At 34.4% G+C, this 17,326-nt stretch overlaps 1 protein-coding gene across 2 annotated transcripts in view; it reads right to left on the bottom strand.

The window, feature by feature from the left end:
* Window positions 1–17,326, bottom strand: part of NUDCD1 (NudC domain containing 1) — a 92,773-nt gene that overhangs the window by 44,550 nt on the left and 30,897 nt on the right. For both annotated transcript variants that reach the window (XM_059901326.1, XM_059901327.1), the window contains exons 3-6: window positions 16,576–16,761; window positions 12,779–12,959; window positions 9,159–9,341; window positions 5,337–5,541 (exon numbers count right to left, since the gene is read on the bottom strand). In XM_059901326.1, the coding sequence (XP_059757309.1) occupies window positions 5,337–5,541; window positions 9,159–9,341; window positions 12,779–12,959; window positions 16,576–16,761 (755 nt within the window). The remainder of the gene's footprint in view (window positions 1–5,336; window positions 5,542–9,158; window positions 9,342–12,778; window positions 12,960–16,575; window positions 16,762–17,326) is intronic.

Genomic DNA, 17,326 nt, shown 5'->3' with positions numbered 1-17,326 from the left:
TAAAAAAGACAAACACATGGAGGCTAAACAATACGTTACTAAATAACCAAGAGATCACTGAAGAAATCAGAGAGGAAATCAAAAAATACCTAGAGACAAATGACAATGAAAACACGACGACCCAAAACCTATGGGATGCAGCAAAAGCAGTTCTAAGAGGGAAGTTTATAGCTATACAAGCCTATCTCAAGAAACAAGAAAAATCTCAAGTAAACAATCTAACCTTACACCTAAAGAAACTAGAGAAAGAAGAACAAACAAAACCCAAAATTAGCAGAAGGAAAGAAATCATAAAGATCAGAGCAGAAATAAATGAAATAGAAACAAAGAAAACAATAGTAAAGATCAATAAAACTAAAAGCTGGTTCTTTGAGAAGATAAACAAAATTGATAAGCCATTAGCCAGACTCATCAAGAAAAAGAGGGAGAGGACTGAAATCAATAAGATTAGAAATGAAAAAGGAGAAGTTACAACAGACACCACAGAAATACAAAGCATCCTAAGAGACTACTATAAGCAACTTTATGCCAATAAAATGGACAACCTGGAAGAAATGGACACATTCTTAGAAAGGTATAACCTTCCAAGACTGAACCAGGAAGAAACAGAAAATATGAACAGACCAATCACAAGTAATGAAGTTGAAACTGTGATTAAAAATCTTCCAACAAACAAAAGTCCAGGACCAGATGGCTTCACAGGTGAATTCTATCAAACATTTAGAGAAGAGCTAACACCCATCCTTCTCAAACTCTTCCAAAAAATTGCAGAGGAAGGAACACTCCCAAACTCATTCTATGAGGCCACCATCACCCTGATACCAAAACCAGACAAAGACACTACAAAAAAAGAAACTTACAGACCAATATCACTGATGAATATAGATGCAAAAATCCTCAACAAAATACTAGCAAACAGAATGCAACAACACATTAAAAGGATCATACACCACGATCAAGTGGGATTTATCCCAGGGATGCAAGGATTCTTCAATATACGCAAATCAATCAATGTGATACACCATATTAACAAATTGAAGAATAAAAACCATATGATCATCTCAATAGATGCAGAAAAAGCTTTTGACAAAATTCAACACCCATTTATGATAAAAACTCTCCAGAAAGTGGGCATAGAGGAACCTACCTCAACATAATAAAGGCCATATATGACAAACCCACAGCAAACATCATTCTCAATGGTGAAAAACTGAAAGCATTTCCTCTAAGATCAGGAACGAGACAAGGATGTCCACTCTCACCACTATTATTCAACATAGTTCTGGAAGTCCTAGGCACGGCAATCAGAGAAGAAAAAGAAATAAAAGGAATACAAATTGGAAAAGAAGAAGTAAAACTGTCACTGTTTGCAGATGACATGATACTATACATAGAGAATCCTAAAACTGCCACCAGAAAACTGCTAGAGCTAATTAATGAATATGGTAAAGTTGCAGGATACAAAATGAATGCACAGAAATCTCTTGCATTCCTATACACTAATGATGAAAAATCTGAAAGAGAAATTATGGAAACACTCCCATTTACCATTGCAACAAAAAGAATAAAATACCTAGGAATAAACCTACCTAGGGAGACAAAAGACCTGTATGCAGAAAACTATAAGACACTGATGAAAGAAATTAAAGATGATACCAACAGATGGAGAGATATACCATGTTCTTGGATTGGAAGAATCAACATTGTGAAAATGAGTATACTACCCAAAGCAATCTACAGATTCAATGCAATCCCTATCAAATTACCAATGGCATTTTTTATGGAACTCGAACAAAAAATCTTAAAATTTGTATGGAGACACAAAAGACACCGAATAGCCAAAGCAGTCTTGATGGAAAAAAATGGAGCTGGAGGAATCAGACTCCCTGACTTCAGACTATACTACAAAGCTACAGTAATCAAGACAATATGGTACTGGCACAAAAACAGAAACATAGATCAATGGAACAAGATAGAAAGCCCAGAGATTAACCCACGCACCTATGGTCAACTAATCTATGACAAAGGAGGCAAAGATATACAATGGAGAAAAGACAGTCTCTTCAATAAGTGGTGCTGGGAAAACTGGACAGCTACATGTAAAAGAATGAAATTAGAATACTCCCTAACACCATACACAAAAATAAACTCAAAATGGGTTAGAGACCTAAATATAAGACTGGACACTATAAAACTCTTAGAGGAAAACATAGGAAGAACACTCTTTGACATAAATCACAGCAAGTTCTTTTTTGATCCACCTCCTAGAGTAATGGAAATAAAAACAAAAATAAACAAATGGGACCTAATGAAACTTCAAAGCTTTTACACAGCAAAGGAAACCATAAACAAGATGAAAAGACAACCCTCAGAATGGGAGAAAATATTTGCAAACGAATCAACGGACAAAGGATTAATCTCGAAAATATATAAACAGCTCATTCAGTTCAATATTAAAGAAACAAACACCCCAATCCAAAAATGGGCAGAAGACCTAAATAGACATTTCTCCAAAGAAGACATACAGACGGCCACGAAGCACATGAAAAGATGCTCAACATCACTAATTATTAGAGAAATGCAAATCAAAACTACAATGAGGTATCGTATCACCTCACTCCTGTTAGAATGGGCATCATCAGAAAATCTACAAACAACAAATGCTGGAGAGGGTGTGGAGAAAAGGGAACCCTCTTGCACTGTTGGTGGGAATGTAAATTGATACAGCTACTATGGAGAACAGTATGGAGGTTCCTTACAAAACTAAAAATAGAATTACCATATGACCCAGCAATCCCACTACTGAGCATATACCCAGAGAAAACCGTAATTCAAAAAGACACATGCACCCGAATGTTCATTGCAGCGCTATTTACAATAGCCAGGTCATGGAAGCAACCTAAATGCCCATCAACAGACGAATGGATAAAGAAGTTGTGGTACATATATACAATGGAATATTACTCAGCCATAAAAAGGAACGAAATTGAGTCATTTGTTGAGAAGTGGATGGATCTAGAGACTGTCATACAGAGTGAAGTAAGTCAGAAAGAGAAAAACAAATATCGTATATTAATGCATGTATGTGGAACCTAGAAAAATGGTACAGATGAGCCGGTTTGCAGGGCAGAAGTTGAGACACAGATGTAGAGAATGGACATATGGACACCAAGGGGGGAAAACTGCGGTGGGGTGGGGATGGTGTTGTGCTGAATTGGGCGATTGGGATTGACATGTATACACTGATGTGTATAAAATTGATGCCTAATAAACCTGCAGTATAAAAAAACAAACAAACAAAACTAATACTAAACTTTCATTGGGTTATTTGTATGGAAATATGTTAATATAAATGTTTCAGACATTACATGAAATTTCTAAAACTCTTATATGTTCTGGTATAATGTTATAAGTAATAATCCTAGTTATTACTTTAAAATGTATATCTCAGAAATAACTAATTTTCTTGTCAACTGCATTATTATGAACTTTCATCAAATCTTTAATTGTGGTCATTTTTAAGTCTTTTCTCATTTACAGACAGTTCTGGGTGTACTCTGATGCTTTTGCAAATATGTTCCTATAAAAGGCTTTCATCTTCAAGAAATTCATGGAAAAGACTCTGACAAGTACAGGTTTCTGGTAACTGACTGTACTGCTGAACTGAATGAATAAGCATTTTCAGAACTCTAATGAAAAACTGATGAACTCGTAAAAGTGCTAACAAAAGATCAAGATGAAAAAAAAAAATTAATTACATGGGACTGAGTGAACTGATGAGGATGAGTATAATTTTTGTGACTTTCTGTCTGAATTAAAAAAAAAAAAAATCCCACAAGGACTCAGAGGCAAAGAATATACAAATCAATTTTCATTGCAAAGTAAAGGAGCTGTTACAGTGGAGGATTACTGGACTGAATGTCAATATTATGACATAGTATGAGTGTGTTTCAGGTTTGGTAATTGCAATCATTGTTGCTTTTGTTGTGGTCATCCATGTACAATGCTTCGTGTCAGTCTATTTATCTCTTGTAAAAATAAAATACAGTGTGTGTGTGTGAAAAAAAAAAATGCTATCCTCATCTCTCACACACACTAGTAAGATATATTTAAATAGAATATAGGGAAATATAAAATATTTTTGAAAGAACCTTTCAGATATTGAGTTTTTAAAATAATACATTAAAAAGTATAACGAAGTCACCAAATTTCTCCATTAATAAAATGATTTCAGGGTATCTGCTTAATTTAACAACAATTTTGAACTCGATATATATTTCTTAGACTCGCAGAATTCAGAGTCACATCAAGACTCAGATGGATGGGTAAAATACCACTAACCAAGAATTATATTTAATAAAAATATCTAATTTTAACCCATTTCTGACAAAATTTGACCATTTTAAAAATTAAGTGCCTAATGCCATTCATTAACCATCACTGAATTCAATAATTACTAAGACTTGATCTAAAATGAAAGAGACTAATTTTATTAATCCAAATGATTAGGGAATGAAGTATCTGGAACAACAGATTTACAAAGAGGAATGGTAGTTGGGACAGAGGATTATAGTCTTATAAGGCACAACCTTTGTTTACCTTTTATTTACATATTCTTTTTACTGAGGTGTAATTTACAGATGAAAGTCATACATTTTAAGTGTAGAATTCATTGTTTGACAAATGCATACACCCGTATAACCCAATAAAGATACTGAAACATCCAGGAAGTTCCCTTGTGCATTTTTCCAGTCAATCCTCCTGCACCCTAGAGGTAACCACGGTTCTGATTTGTATCACCATAGATTAGTTCTGCCAGTTCTAGAACTTCACTTATGTGAAATTGCACAGGGCATACTTTTTGTCTCTGGCTTCTTTCAGTCCACGTAACGTTTTTGAGGTTCATTCATGTTATGTCTATCAATAGTTCACTGCTTTTTATTGCAGAGTAGCATTCCACTAATTGGCAAATTAAAGTTAATAGAAAAAAATTATTTCTATTAAAAAGTTTAAAAAGCACAAATTTAAATAAATGACCACTTTCACCTATTTATTATTATTATTATTGTTTCTGTTATTATTATTATTATTGTATCCAGAGCTGGTAATGAAAAGCACTGCAGTATAATGTAAACAATAACTATAATAGTATCTTTAATCTTAACTACAGTAATTCCATTTTTAATCTATCTTAAGAAAAATAATCAGCAATACTGATGGACCTATTGTAGTATTCCCCTATGATGTAACCACTGCAGAAAGTATAAAAAGAAAAGAAGAAAAAAGTGAAATAATAAAAAATAAAAATTTAAATATAAATAAAACTATAAAAATACCTATTATTCTCTTTAATTATCCATGTACTGCTTTCATGATCAATAGATGAATAGAGATTTCCTTCCAAAAACCTCTGACCCTTCAGCACAACGTTGACATGATCAGGCAAAAACTGTATTTGAATGTCTTCCTTAGTACAGTCTTCTGGAAGCGATACTGTTACTGTCAAATCATCTTCAGTTTGTTGCCAGTAATACAGAGGTTCTTTTAGGAAAAGAAAAATGCATTATGTAATTAAAAAATCTGAGACTAGATCATACAAAAGAACACCTATCTTAGCATATTTTCTAGTGATCGTCTCACAAAAAAATAATTATAAACAAACACACAGAGATCACCATGGGGAATTTTCACTCAAAGAGTTGTAGCAATTTACTTGACATTTTCCTGTTCCAGGATTACCTCAAGCTCCAAGAGATACACATTCATAAAGTACAAATCATAGCAACTCTTTCATCCCCATTCCTTCTCTCCCTGCCTCTCAGTATCCCTACTTCTCCCTCTTCCTCTTATACACGCGCACACGCGCACACACGCACACACACACACACACACACACACACACACACACAGTGGATTCCGAGTTCAAAAGAATACCAAATATGTCATAAACTCCTGTCTGAAACTTTCACCACAGCCTTGATTTGCCAATGCTGGGGCAATACAGTAACTCTGTGATACAGGAGACTACTGTTACTTGGTGGGATACATGTCCACACAAAAATAAAAGATATTTTCCTTATAAAGGTATTGGCTATTCTACCTCATTCACAACATGAAAGCAATTTCATAGCAAATTCAAGGGCTGTCAGTATATTTTGTCTAAGTCCCCAATAAAAGAATCCTCCCTTCATCACCTTCTCTATCTCCTCAGCTTGTCTCCTAAAAAGCTATCTACTAAAGAAACACTTTTGGACCCATCATACCATCACCACGGAAGTAGGAAAATAGGGCTTAAATGCAAAATGAATAAATATTTGCTTAATGGCATCCATAAACATTAATCTGTCTATCCACTCATCAGAAAGGAATATAACAGAGCTGTTAGGAACTAGTGCTCCAGAGTTGGCTAGTCCACGGTCTGACTCCTGGTTCAACCATTTAATAATTCTGATACACAACTATACCTCTAATCCTCATTTTCCTAATCTGTAAAATAGTGTTGCAGAATATTACACTCCTCTTAGGACTGACTGGTGACATTTAAATGAGTTAATGCATGTAAAACATTTAATATCAATTCCGTTGGCTAAATATATTATAAACTCTCACTAAATGTGGGTTATTATTCTTTTATTTTCGTGTGGTTTTATGTTAAAACTTGGGGGGGTACTTGATATGCTGAAAGATAATAGCATAAGCATGGTGTGTCTCCTGGAAGGGTAACTTTTATCTGATATTAAAATTTTTCTTTTAACAAATATGATAATATAGAAATAAATATAAAACATGCGGGCTTCCCTGGTGGCGCAGCAGTTAAGAATCCGCCTGCCAATGCAGGGGACACAAGTTTGAGCCCTGGTCCGGGAGGATCCCACATGCCGCAGAGCAACTGGGCCCATGCACCGCAACTGCTGAGCCTGCACTCTGGAGCCTGCGAGCCACAACTGCTGAAGCTCACGCGCCTGGAGCCTGTGCTCCGCAACGGGAGAAGCCACCGCAATGAGAAGCCCGCACACCGCAAAGAGGAGTGGCCCCTGCTCGCCACAACTAGAGAAAAGCCCACGCTCAGCAACAGAAGACCCAACGCAGCCAAAAATAAATTAAAATTAAAAAAAAAAAGCATGAATTTTTAGGGTAAAATTGTTACTTCGGGGTAATATCTAACTTGCATCACATTCCTTTAAGTCTCAGATCCTCTATCTTTTGCCTTTAGAAGTACTTTTAATAAAAACTTACTGAAAAAGCTTGAAATATCGCTTAAAAGACATACTATAAGCTCTCTAAGGTAAGAAATGTTTTACTCATACCTCGTCTCCCACAAACATTAACAAGGCAGTTTATACATAATAATCATGCAATATATAATTTCTGCCAGATATGGGGATGGGAGGAACCTGCAAAATCACATGAGCTTTTAGTATAAATTAAGGCCATGGACATAGACTAAAGAGAAAGCCAGAATTTTCTTACTCCCCTCTCCACCAAAACTACACAAACACCTAAATAATTTTTTCCATTGTTGGTTGTTTTGAGTACCTTTCTATATCTCTAGAGATTGTATTAGGTCTTTCAAAGGAAATATCATTATTTATAATATCATGACAATATCAAATAGGTAATAGATAATATCAGCCTTCTTGAAGTTTATAGAAAATGAAACCAGCATACTCAAAAGAGTGCTTAAAAGAAAGCATACTAATTAACAAACTATGCATAATTTTTAAAAATTAGAACAATTTTCCTTTCTTATTGTGAAAGTCCAATGATAAAATACAGAAGAAATTTCCCAAGAGAAAGTGGGTACAAGAAAGGGCTATTTATTAGAAAGGAAACAGAAAAATGGAAGGGACTTGTGGATTACACTAAAAGGGAAAAACGAATTCAGGAGGAATTCAAAATATAGTGTGAGATGTCAACAAAAGAAACACTGGACTAGTGGCTAGTGATTTAAACACATGATGTGTCCCAACTAGCCTGCAAATCTGTCTTGGAACCACATGGTCCTAGCTACTAGGCAGACTGGTTCTAAGGATTAAGGCAGTCTTTCATTCTTCCACAACCGCTCACCAAAGGAGTTCTAAAGGGCATGTGGTCTAGAGATATGGATAGCTGCTCTGGCTAAGCTTTAGGAGAGTTTAACATTATAATTAAGATAAAATAGTAGAATTTATTCAGAAAGAGATCTTACATAAAAACATCACAAGATGCTAAATAAAACGCTACCAAGCACAACCCTTATAATTGGAGGTGTACATGTTTATAAACCTGGAGAAAATATTTTTCAAACATTTATTACATATTCAAATATTATATAACATATAAATTAAGTATTTGAAAAGTATTTTTAAATACTTTTCAAAGGATTCATTTTTTAAACTATAAAAGTATATAAATATATACTAAACTAATTTTTATTTTAAATAATTAAGTTGTTAAAGTAATAAAAAGGGTAGATTCAAAGAGTAATATGTATAATTGTTAAATATTGTGAAAATTTCTGTTAAGTAAAATATACTAGTCCCTGGCTATAAATACCAGAAATATAAACAGTAATGATTATAGAAAAATGTTTTCTTGAATACTTTTAAAGAATATGTACTCTTTGTATACAAATATAAATTTCTCCTGAAAGACCTTTTTACTCTTTTCATTCTAAAACATTACCTTCATTCATTCACTCATGCATTCATGAATGAATTCAACACTGAGAAAACTTAGTCCGTGATTCTACCCCCAAGGAACCTTCTTTCAGTTTAGTATGAAAGATAAGAACATGTAATTAGGACACCTATAATGAACAGAGGTTAGCTTATTTTTAAAAATTATTATTGACAATACTAACATGCTGGATTTTCAAACACCAACAACAAGTAGACATTAGTATTTGTTTATTCATTCAATAAGTATTTATTAAATATCTAATCAGGTAAGATAATATATAGGTTTTAAAAACATTTTTGGTAATTACAAAAGTATTAAATTGAACAGTTCACACTACTTAGGTGGTATATTTTATAAAAGACCATTCTGGGAAATATAAAGGAAAATAAAGAAAAATTAAGCACCTATCTTGACCTGGTAAAACTCATAACCTAGCTGGGAGGACAAATCAGATATATTTTACACAGGAGCTCTATGGATATTCGAAGTAAAATTACCTTTGATTTTCTCTGACATGTCTTCATCCTTACTTTCTTCAAGATTTTGACCAACTTGAACAAATGTAAAGGACTTGTAAGAGACAATCATTAGACCATTCCCATCAGGCTCAATAGCGGCATAGTGGGGCACTGACTTTCCATGGAGAATATTACGCTTAGTAATTTCATATTTTCTTTTATCTGTAAGAAAATAAAGCATTTTAGAACAAAAAAATTACAAATAAAAAACTATATAATAAAAATATTTGAATATATTTGTATATTAATTCTAATTTAAACTAAATATTTTAAATGTACTATTAAAAAGTACGCTATTAGCTACATTTTTTAAAAAGGATAAAAAAAATTTACAACCTAATATTCTGTAAATAAATCCCTATTTTAAAATACTGGGTTTGCACCTCCTAGAGAAATGGAAATAAAAACAAAAATAAACAAATGGGACCTAATGAAACTTAAAAGCTTTTGCACAGCAAAGGAAACCATAAACAAGACGAAAAGACAACCCTCAGAATGGGAGAAAATATTTGCTAATGAAGCAACTGACAAAGGATTAATCTCCAAAATTTACCAGCTCATGCAGCTCAATATTAAAAAAAAAAACAACCCAATCCAAAAATGGGCAGAAGACCTAAATAGACATTTCTCCAAAGAAGATATACAGATTGCCAACAAACACATGAAAGGATGCTCAACATCACTAATCATTAGAGAAATGCAAATCAAAACTACAATGAGGTATCACTTCACACCAGTCAGAATGGCCATCATCAAAAAATCTAGAAACAATAAATGCTGGAGAGGGTGTGGAGAAAAGGGAACCCTCTTGCATTGTTGGTGGGACTATAAATTGATACAGCCACTATGGAGAACAGTATGGAGGTTCCTTAAAAAACTAAAAACAGAACTACCATACGACCCAGCAATCCCACTACTGGGCATATACCCTGAGAAAACCATAATTCAAAAAGAGTCATGTACCACAATGTTCACTGCAGCTCTGTTTACAACAGCCAGGACATGGAAGCAACCTAAGTGTCCACTGACAGATGAATGGATAAAGAAGATGGGGCACATATATACAATGGAATATTACTCAGCCATAAAAAGAAACGAAACTGAGTTATTTGTAGTGATGTGGATGGACCTAAAGTCTGTCATACCGAGTGAAGTAAGTCAAAAAGAGAAAAACAAATACCATATGCTAACACATATATATGGAATCAAAAAAAAATGGTTCTCATGAACCTAGGGGCAGGACAGGAATAAAGATGCAGATGTAGAGACTGGACTTGAGGACATGGGGAGGAGGAAGGGTAAGCTGGGACGAAGTGAGAGAGTGGCATGGACATATATATACTACCAAATGTGAAACAGATAGCTAGTGGGAAGCAGCCGCATAGCACAGGGAGATCAGCTTGGTGCTTTGTGACCACCTAGAGGGGTGGGATAGGGAGGGTGGGAGGGAGATGCAAGAGGGAGGAGATATGGGGATATATGTATATGTATAGCTGATTCACTTTGCTATAAACCAGAAACTAGCACACCACTGTAAAGCAATTATACTCCAATAAAGATGTTAAAAAAAAATACTGGGTCTGATGAAATATGTTCTAGATTGTGGTGTCCAATGTGGTAGCCACTAGCCAGAGTAGCTATTTAATTAAAATTAAGTAAAATTTGAAATTCAATTCCTCAGTCACACTAGCCACACTTCAAGTGCTCAAAAGCCACACATGGATAGCTGCTATCACACTGAGTGGCTCACATATAAACACATCCATTTCGGAAAAATTTCTATTGGAGAGCAGTGCTCTAAATCCTAAAAGTGACTGACTTACCTGAAACATCAACCTCTGAAAAATCTACCCGTTCCTTGACTACAGCCTGTCTACTTTCTCAGCCAGTATATGATAAGTGTCTTCTGAAAAAAGCTACAAACTGATGATACCAGAAAAAGTGTGGTGTGGACTATTTTCTTCCCATTCTAGCTACTGATAAGGGGTTTTCTTAAAACGAAATATGTTTATGGTAGAAATGATTTTTTACATATTCAGATATAGATCTATCTGCCTACTATAATCAAATATAAATAATTATACTTAGAATTTTTAAGATATGAACAATTAACTGTATTCTGAAAGTTTCTGGTAAATTAACTGAATTTATCCTATGAAAATAAGGGTTTTTTGTTTTTGTTTTTTGCTTTAAGAAGTACCCAAACACTTCAGTTGAGTCCGTACCTTTAATTTATTGTTACTGTGGGTAACAAATTTTTATTACAGTGGGTAGTGCTTCACAATGAGTAGTCAAAAATCATAACTCAATGTCATGAGTTACACATAATAACACATATACATACATAATAATACAATCTGTTCTAAAACATCTGTCAGTGTTTTTTCTCTAAATCCTCACCTACATTCACACATTCACTTCATACATATTTAGCAATAGACTTTTCATTTCATGAATGAAATAGAAACTCCTATGTTTCCTGCACAGGTACATGCACAGCAGAGTTCTAGCTGCCTCTAAAGACCCAAACTTAGACACTGTATATTTTATAGGATGGTTATTCCCAACATGTGTGGGATGGAAAACAGTAGGTCTCAAGTGAATTATTCCATGGCTAAATGGGTTGGGAAATGCTGGGTCAAAATTAAATTTTTTCTACTCAAAATTTCTAGAAACTTGAATATGCTTAATGTGAAATGGGGATATCGAATGCCCACATTTTCAAACTTACTTGACCATAAAATATAACTTATCAAATGTTCCACTCAAAAGAGTTTAGAAATATAACACTGCTCTGTAATGTTCAGGGAAAATAAAAAGTAACACAATTATATTAGTAATTCAGGGACAAGAGGAACTGAGATATTAAGAAAAGAAAGTTGTGAGCCAAAGAATGAATTTTATATTTTTAAATCGTTCACAAAAAATCAAAAGAATAAATACATGTAAAAATTATATAAAATTCAAATGTCAGTGTCCATAAACACCAGAATACAGCCGTACTCATTCATTTATGCATTCATCTATGGCTGCTCTTGCACCACAACATCATAGTTGAGTAGTTATGATATAAGCCAAATGGTTACCATCTAGCCCTTTACAGAAACTTTCCAACATGTAATCTAAAGTTTTCAGTTACTGTGTTCCTCCAGAGATAAAACTACAACACTGGGAAGAAAAAACAAATTACACTAAATATTTCGAAGAACAAATCTTGTGTGTATATGTGTGTGTATGTGTATATATGTGTGTGTGTGTGTGTATATATATATATATATATATATACACACACACACATATTAACATATACTTTTGCATATATTAAAAATACACACTTAAATTATTCCAAAAGTATGTAATAGTGTCTCCTTTTACACAAAAAGGCACATCTGACTATGGAAGCACATTACTATTTTTTTATAATCCATACTTAAGGAGAAACTATCTATAAATATTCATTCCACTGGGTGGCAGGTACCAGAATCATAACACAGTGCCTAAGAAAAAGCAAATAGCATTTACAGGAACTGCTTTGCATTTCAAAACCTACTAAATTATGGCAACCACTACAGAGAGATCAGATTTTTGTTATGTTTTACCTTTATTTTTCTTACTAATAGTGACCCACTCCAAGGAAACATAGAAACCACTTCCTTTCATATCCAATTCCTCTCTCTCTATTCGAAGAAGCAGGGTAGCTATCGAATGTTCTTCAGCTTTCAGCAATGAGATACTGTGAATTATGATAAAAGGATTTCCAAGCTCTTCATTAAACATAATCTACAAAAAAGAAACAAGATGACACTCACAAAAATGTATTACATGAATGTATACAGCACAGAGGAAATACACAGAATTCTGACAACCCAACAAATAACTCGGATACTATCCATATTTACTACAAGGATACAAAAATGAAAAATGCCCTTAAATAAAGCTTACAAGTTTAAATCATATTGCTTGAAGAAAGAACTTCTGGAAAATATCTAATTGTTTAACAGAGAAAACTGATCAGTACTCTTGGCTTAAAAACAAAGAAAACAACAAGGCATCCAAACAGCATCTAAAGGAGAAAGGGAATTAAAAGCAATCTTCTAGAAAAGAACTGTCAAGTGAAAAGAATGTTCTGTACAGGACATGAGCAAGTCAATATGCATTACTGCATCTCTTCCCGTCTCATCTCTGATTTATTTCTGCTTTCTTCCTCTTAGTTTCTGAATACCGTTCATGTGTGTCTGTGAGTGTGTGTGTGTATGCTTTTTTTCCTTTTGTTTTTGGTTTGGTTTGTTTTTCTTTGTTTTCTGGAAATTTACAAAGGTAAGAGTCAAAGGAATTAGAGAACAAATCACAAAAACTTTCTTACTCTTCAAAAACAAAAGTGCCCACTTACATTTAAAAGGTATAATTCCACCAACTCTATTTAAATACTGAAGTTTCTTTTTAAAAAGCAAATCAAAACATTATGCAAAGACACACAAAATCTTATCAAATTCTTTTTATAAGACAAACACATAATCTAAAAGACTTATATTTTTATTAAATACCAAATAGAAGAGGTTTTAAGACTAATTTCTAAACAAGCTTTTCAAATAAATAAATAGTTGAATACTAATCTGAGAGACAAAAATTAGCTTTTTTATTCTTTTTAAACCCATTATCTGGAATCCCCTCATATCAGCTCCTACCTGAAAGCCTTATAAAGAAAAATGTGCTTTACCCCAATGTTCACAGCAGCACTGTTTACAACAGCCAAGACATGGAAGCAATCTAAATGTCTATTGACAGATGAATGGATAAAGAAGATGTGGTATACATACAATGGAATACTACTCGGCCATAAAAAAGAATGAAATAATGCCATCTGCAGCAACATGGATGGACCTAGAGAATATCATACTAAGTGAAGTAAGTCAGACAGAGAAAGACAAATACCATATGATATCACTTATATGTGGAATCTAAAATATGACACAAATGAACTTACTTACAAAACAGAAACAGACTCAGACATAGAAAACAAACTTACGGCTACCAAAGGGGAAGAGGGATAAATCAGGAGTTTGGGATTAGCAGATACAAACTACTATATATAAAACAGATAAACAACAAGATCCTACTGTATAGCATAGGGAACATATTCAGTATCTTGTAATAAACTATAATGGAAAAGAATATGAAAAAGAATACATATATGTAAAACTGAATCACTTTGCTGTATACCAGAAACTAACAAAACATTGTAAGTTAACTACACTTCAATAAAAAATAAAAGAAAAAGTGTGCTTTAAATGTCATCATTTTCTCTTTGTGTTTGAGCAACTCTGCCAAAATTATTCGAATAGTAGAGCTCTGAAATCCACTCTAAAGTCTTCCATAAGCAGGGGGGAAAAAAAAACCAACCTCAAACACCCAAAACAGAGATGACAGACACGGTTTTTTAGTTGGTTGACTGGGTTCTGCTTTTGTTTGGGGGACAAGAAGAAATAAACCGTAGGAAGGAAAAATGGAAAGTTTTGCCAAGCACAAGTAGCCAGTTTACTGTTTCCTTTTCTTTCTCTCTCATGTGAGTGAAAGGGACTGGAATGAGACCAGAGGAGTAGATGTCTGGACTCTTAAAAATTCTTAGGCTGAAGTTTCCAGTCTTCTGAACAAACCTAGCAAATCAACTGTGATATTGTTGATATATAGCACCCCCATCACATTAGAGGCCACACATTTGGAAACAGGCAGTCTTCCTTGCCTTCTTTTATTTCTCTTTCTACATTTGAGTCATCACCACCACGCTTGCTGGGCCCCCTTAGGCCCTACCATGCCCCCATCATGCTCACCTTTAGCCTCCTCTCTTACACCAATTCCCCCAAAGTCTCGAAACTCTACTGAGTTATTTCTCTCAAAGTGACCAATATCCCACAGTATTCCTCCCACCTCAGTAATGCCCAAGTCCCATCCCTTTCCCACTCCCCCCACCTCCCCAGAGAGTGCTGATTTCATTATGAGAGTACAAATACTGAAGAGGATGTGGAGTAAATTTAAATTTTTAATTCATTTAAAAAATATTATTGAAGGCCTAATATGTACCAAGGAGATATACACAGCAGAAACCAAATGAAATATAAACACATATGAATTTCCTTCTGGTGGAATATGTGGTGTTATTTTTAATCTGAAGGTGAACAAGGTCAGTGTGCTTCTTACTACTGAAAACCAACAGAATCCACACGGCTTGATAACAGATAAATTCTCATTCATATCTCTCCTGCCCATCATTTTCCAAATTCCTTCCAACTATTTCAGGTAGCTGTGCTATATACCACATCGCCTCAGCAAAAAAAAAAAAAAAAAAATTTATTACTGGAGGCCAGAACAGAAAATGTCACAACGTTCAATAACTATTTGAAACTGTGACTACAAAGTCCCCCTATAAACAGGCTATTGTTGTTCTGATAATTTACTGTGTTTTTTGTTTAGTTTTTTGAACATACTACAATTTGGTAGTACAGCATTTGGTATAACTTAGTAAGAAAGGTAAACCACTAAGGCCTTCTTGGTTTTTCTCAAATAATTAAAGCCTGGTCTTTGTAGGCATCTGTTGGTCTGATAAAAATATTTTATAAGTTGTAAAATATTAAATTCATATCGCTTTAGCTACCCAGAACAAAAGGCCACCTGCTGAGATTTAGACAGTAGCAATATCACATTATACTTATTAGCACAACTCAGTGTCATATTTTTCTACCTTCAAAAACTGTGGCTCTAGAAAAAATAATTCCATATTTATTACTATTAAAATCCTAACACCTGCCCCTCAGATTTAAGTCTGTTACATTGTTTTTAAAAAACTGAAGTAAAAATGATATCTTGGAGACTGGTACATAACTATAGTTATTTATGCTACAGTATATTTTTCTAAGTTGGGAATACTCTGGTAAAGTTACTATTTGACCAGTTTAAACATACCAGACAGCAGAGTGGTGCAGCAGTGTGCTGGGCCCTTAAACATACTAGCAAATAAAACAAGAGTAGAGGAGAAAAGACATGACAATGCAATTTTCTGGCCAACTCTTCAAGAAGAAGAAGGTGGCAACATCATTGCTTAGTGTTCTTACTGCTTTACACTTATAAAGCACTCAATAGGTATTTGCTGAAAAACAAATGCAATTCTTGACAACTGCACGCACCCCAGATCAAAACAGGAATAGCTAATATATCAGTTTCATAAAAGGTATACATTTTATAATTTAACTTAAAAAGATATCCGAAACATTATATATTATAAAACTCAAGAGGTCACATGTAAACTATCCCTAAAAAAGTGTTATTTCAAAATCATTAAGATCTAATTTGCATATACTTTCCAGACTTTGCTAAGTCTAAAGAAAACAAAAAAACAACTCACCTCCCATTTTTCAGAAGCACTATTTCCACGTTCACCCGTTCCAATGAGGTACAATCTTCCAGTTCCATCTGACAAGGTAACCCAAGTAGAAGATGTGAAATGGATGGATGCGCAAAGGCGATCGTCATATGCTATCAAATCTGCAGGAAGTCGAAACACCTCTCGTGGTTTTCCTAAGGCAGTGTCCTAAAAAGAAGCCAAACATTATAAATGAATCCCTCCCTCTCCGTGACCCATACACACACAGAATAAATATCTTCAGTGCACTGGTTACGCTCCTCTTCAAGAGTACGTGCCTAATTCCCCTGCCTTTCAGTGTGAGCTGTCCCACTGACTCACTTCTAAGAAATAAAAGTGACGGTATGTGACTTCTCGGACTCGGTCATAAAAGACTTTACATCTTCTATCTTGCTTTCTCTTGGAGTGCACATGGCAGACACACATGAGGAGGAAGTGAGGGCTCCTGACAAAAACCAGCACCCTGTGAGTGAATCATTTTGGGAGTGTACACTTTAGCCCTAGTAAAGCCTTCAGATCACTGCAGTCTTGGCTGACACCTTGGCTACATTCTCTTGAGAAACCCTGGAACAGAACCACCCAGCTAAGCCACTCTGATTTCTCACTGAAACTGTGAGATGACAAACATTTGTTTCAAGTCACTAAGCTCTGAAGTAAGTTGTTACATAGCAATATGGCAGATAACTAATACAATGCAGTAATCTAGTCTTCATTCTTCTCAAGTTTAAAATTA

The sequence above is a fragment of the Balaenoptera ricei genome, chromosome 17 (genome assembly GCF_028023285.1).
Source record: "Balaenoptera ricei isolate mBalRic1 chromosome 17, mBalRic1.hap2, whole genome shotgun sequence".
Lineage (NCBI taxonomy): Eukaryota > Metazoa > Chordata > Mammalia > Artiodactyla > Balaenopteridae > Balaenoptera > Balaenoptera ricei.
The sequence above is the reverse complement of the archived record's forward strand: the minus strand, read 5'-3'. Positions and strand labels throughout refer to the sequence as shown.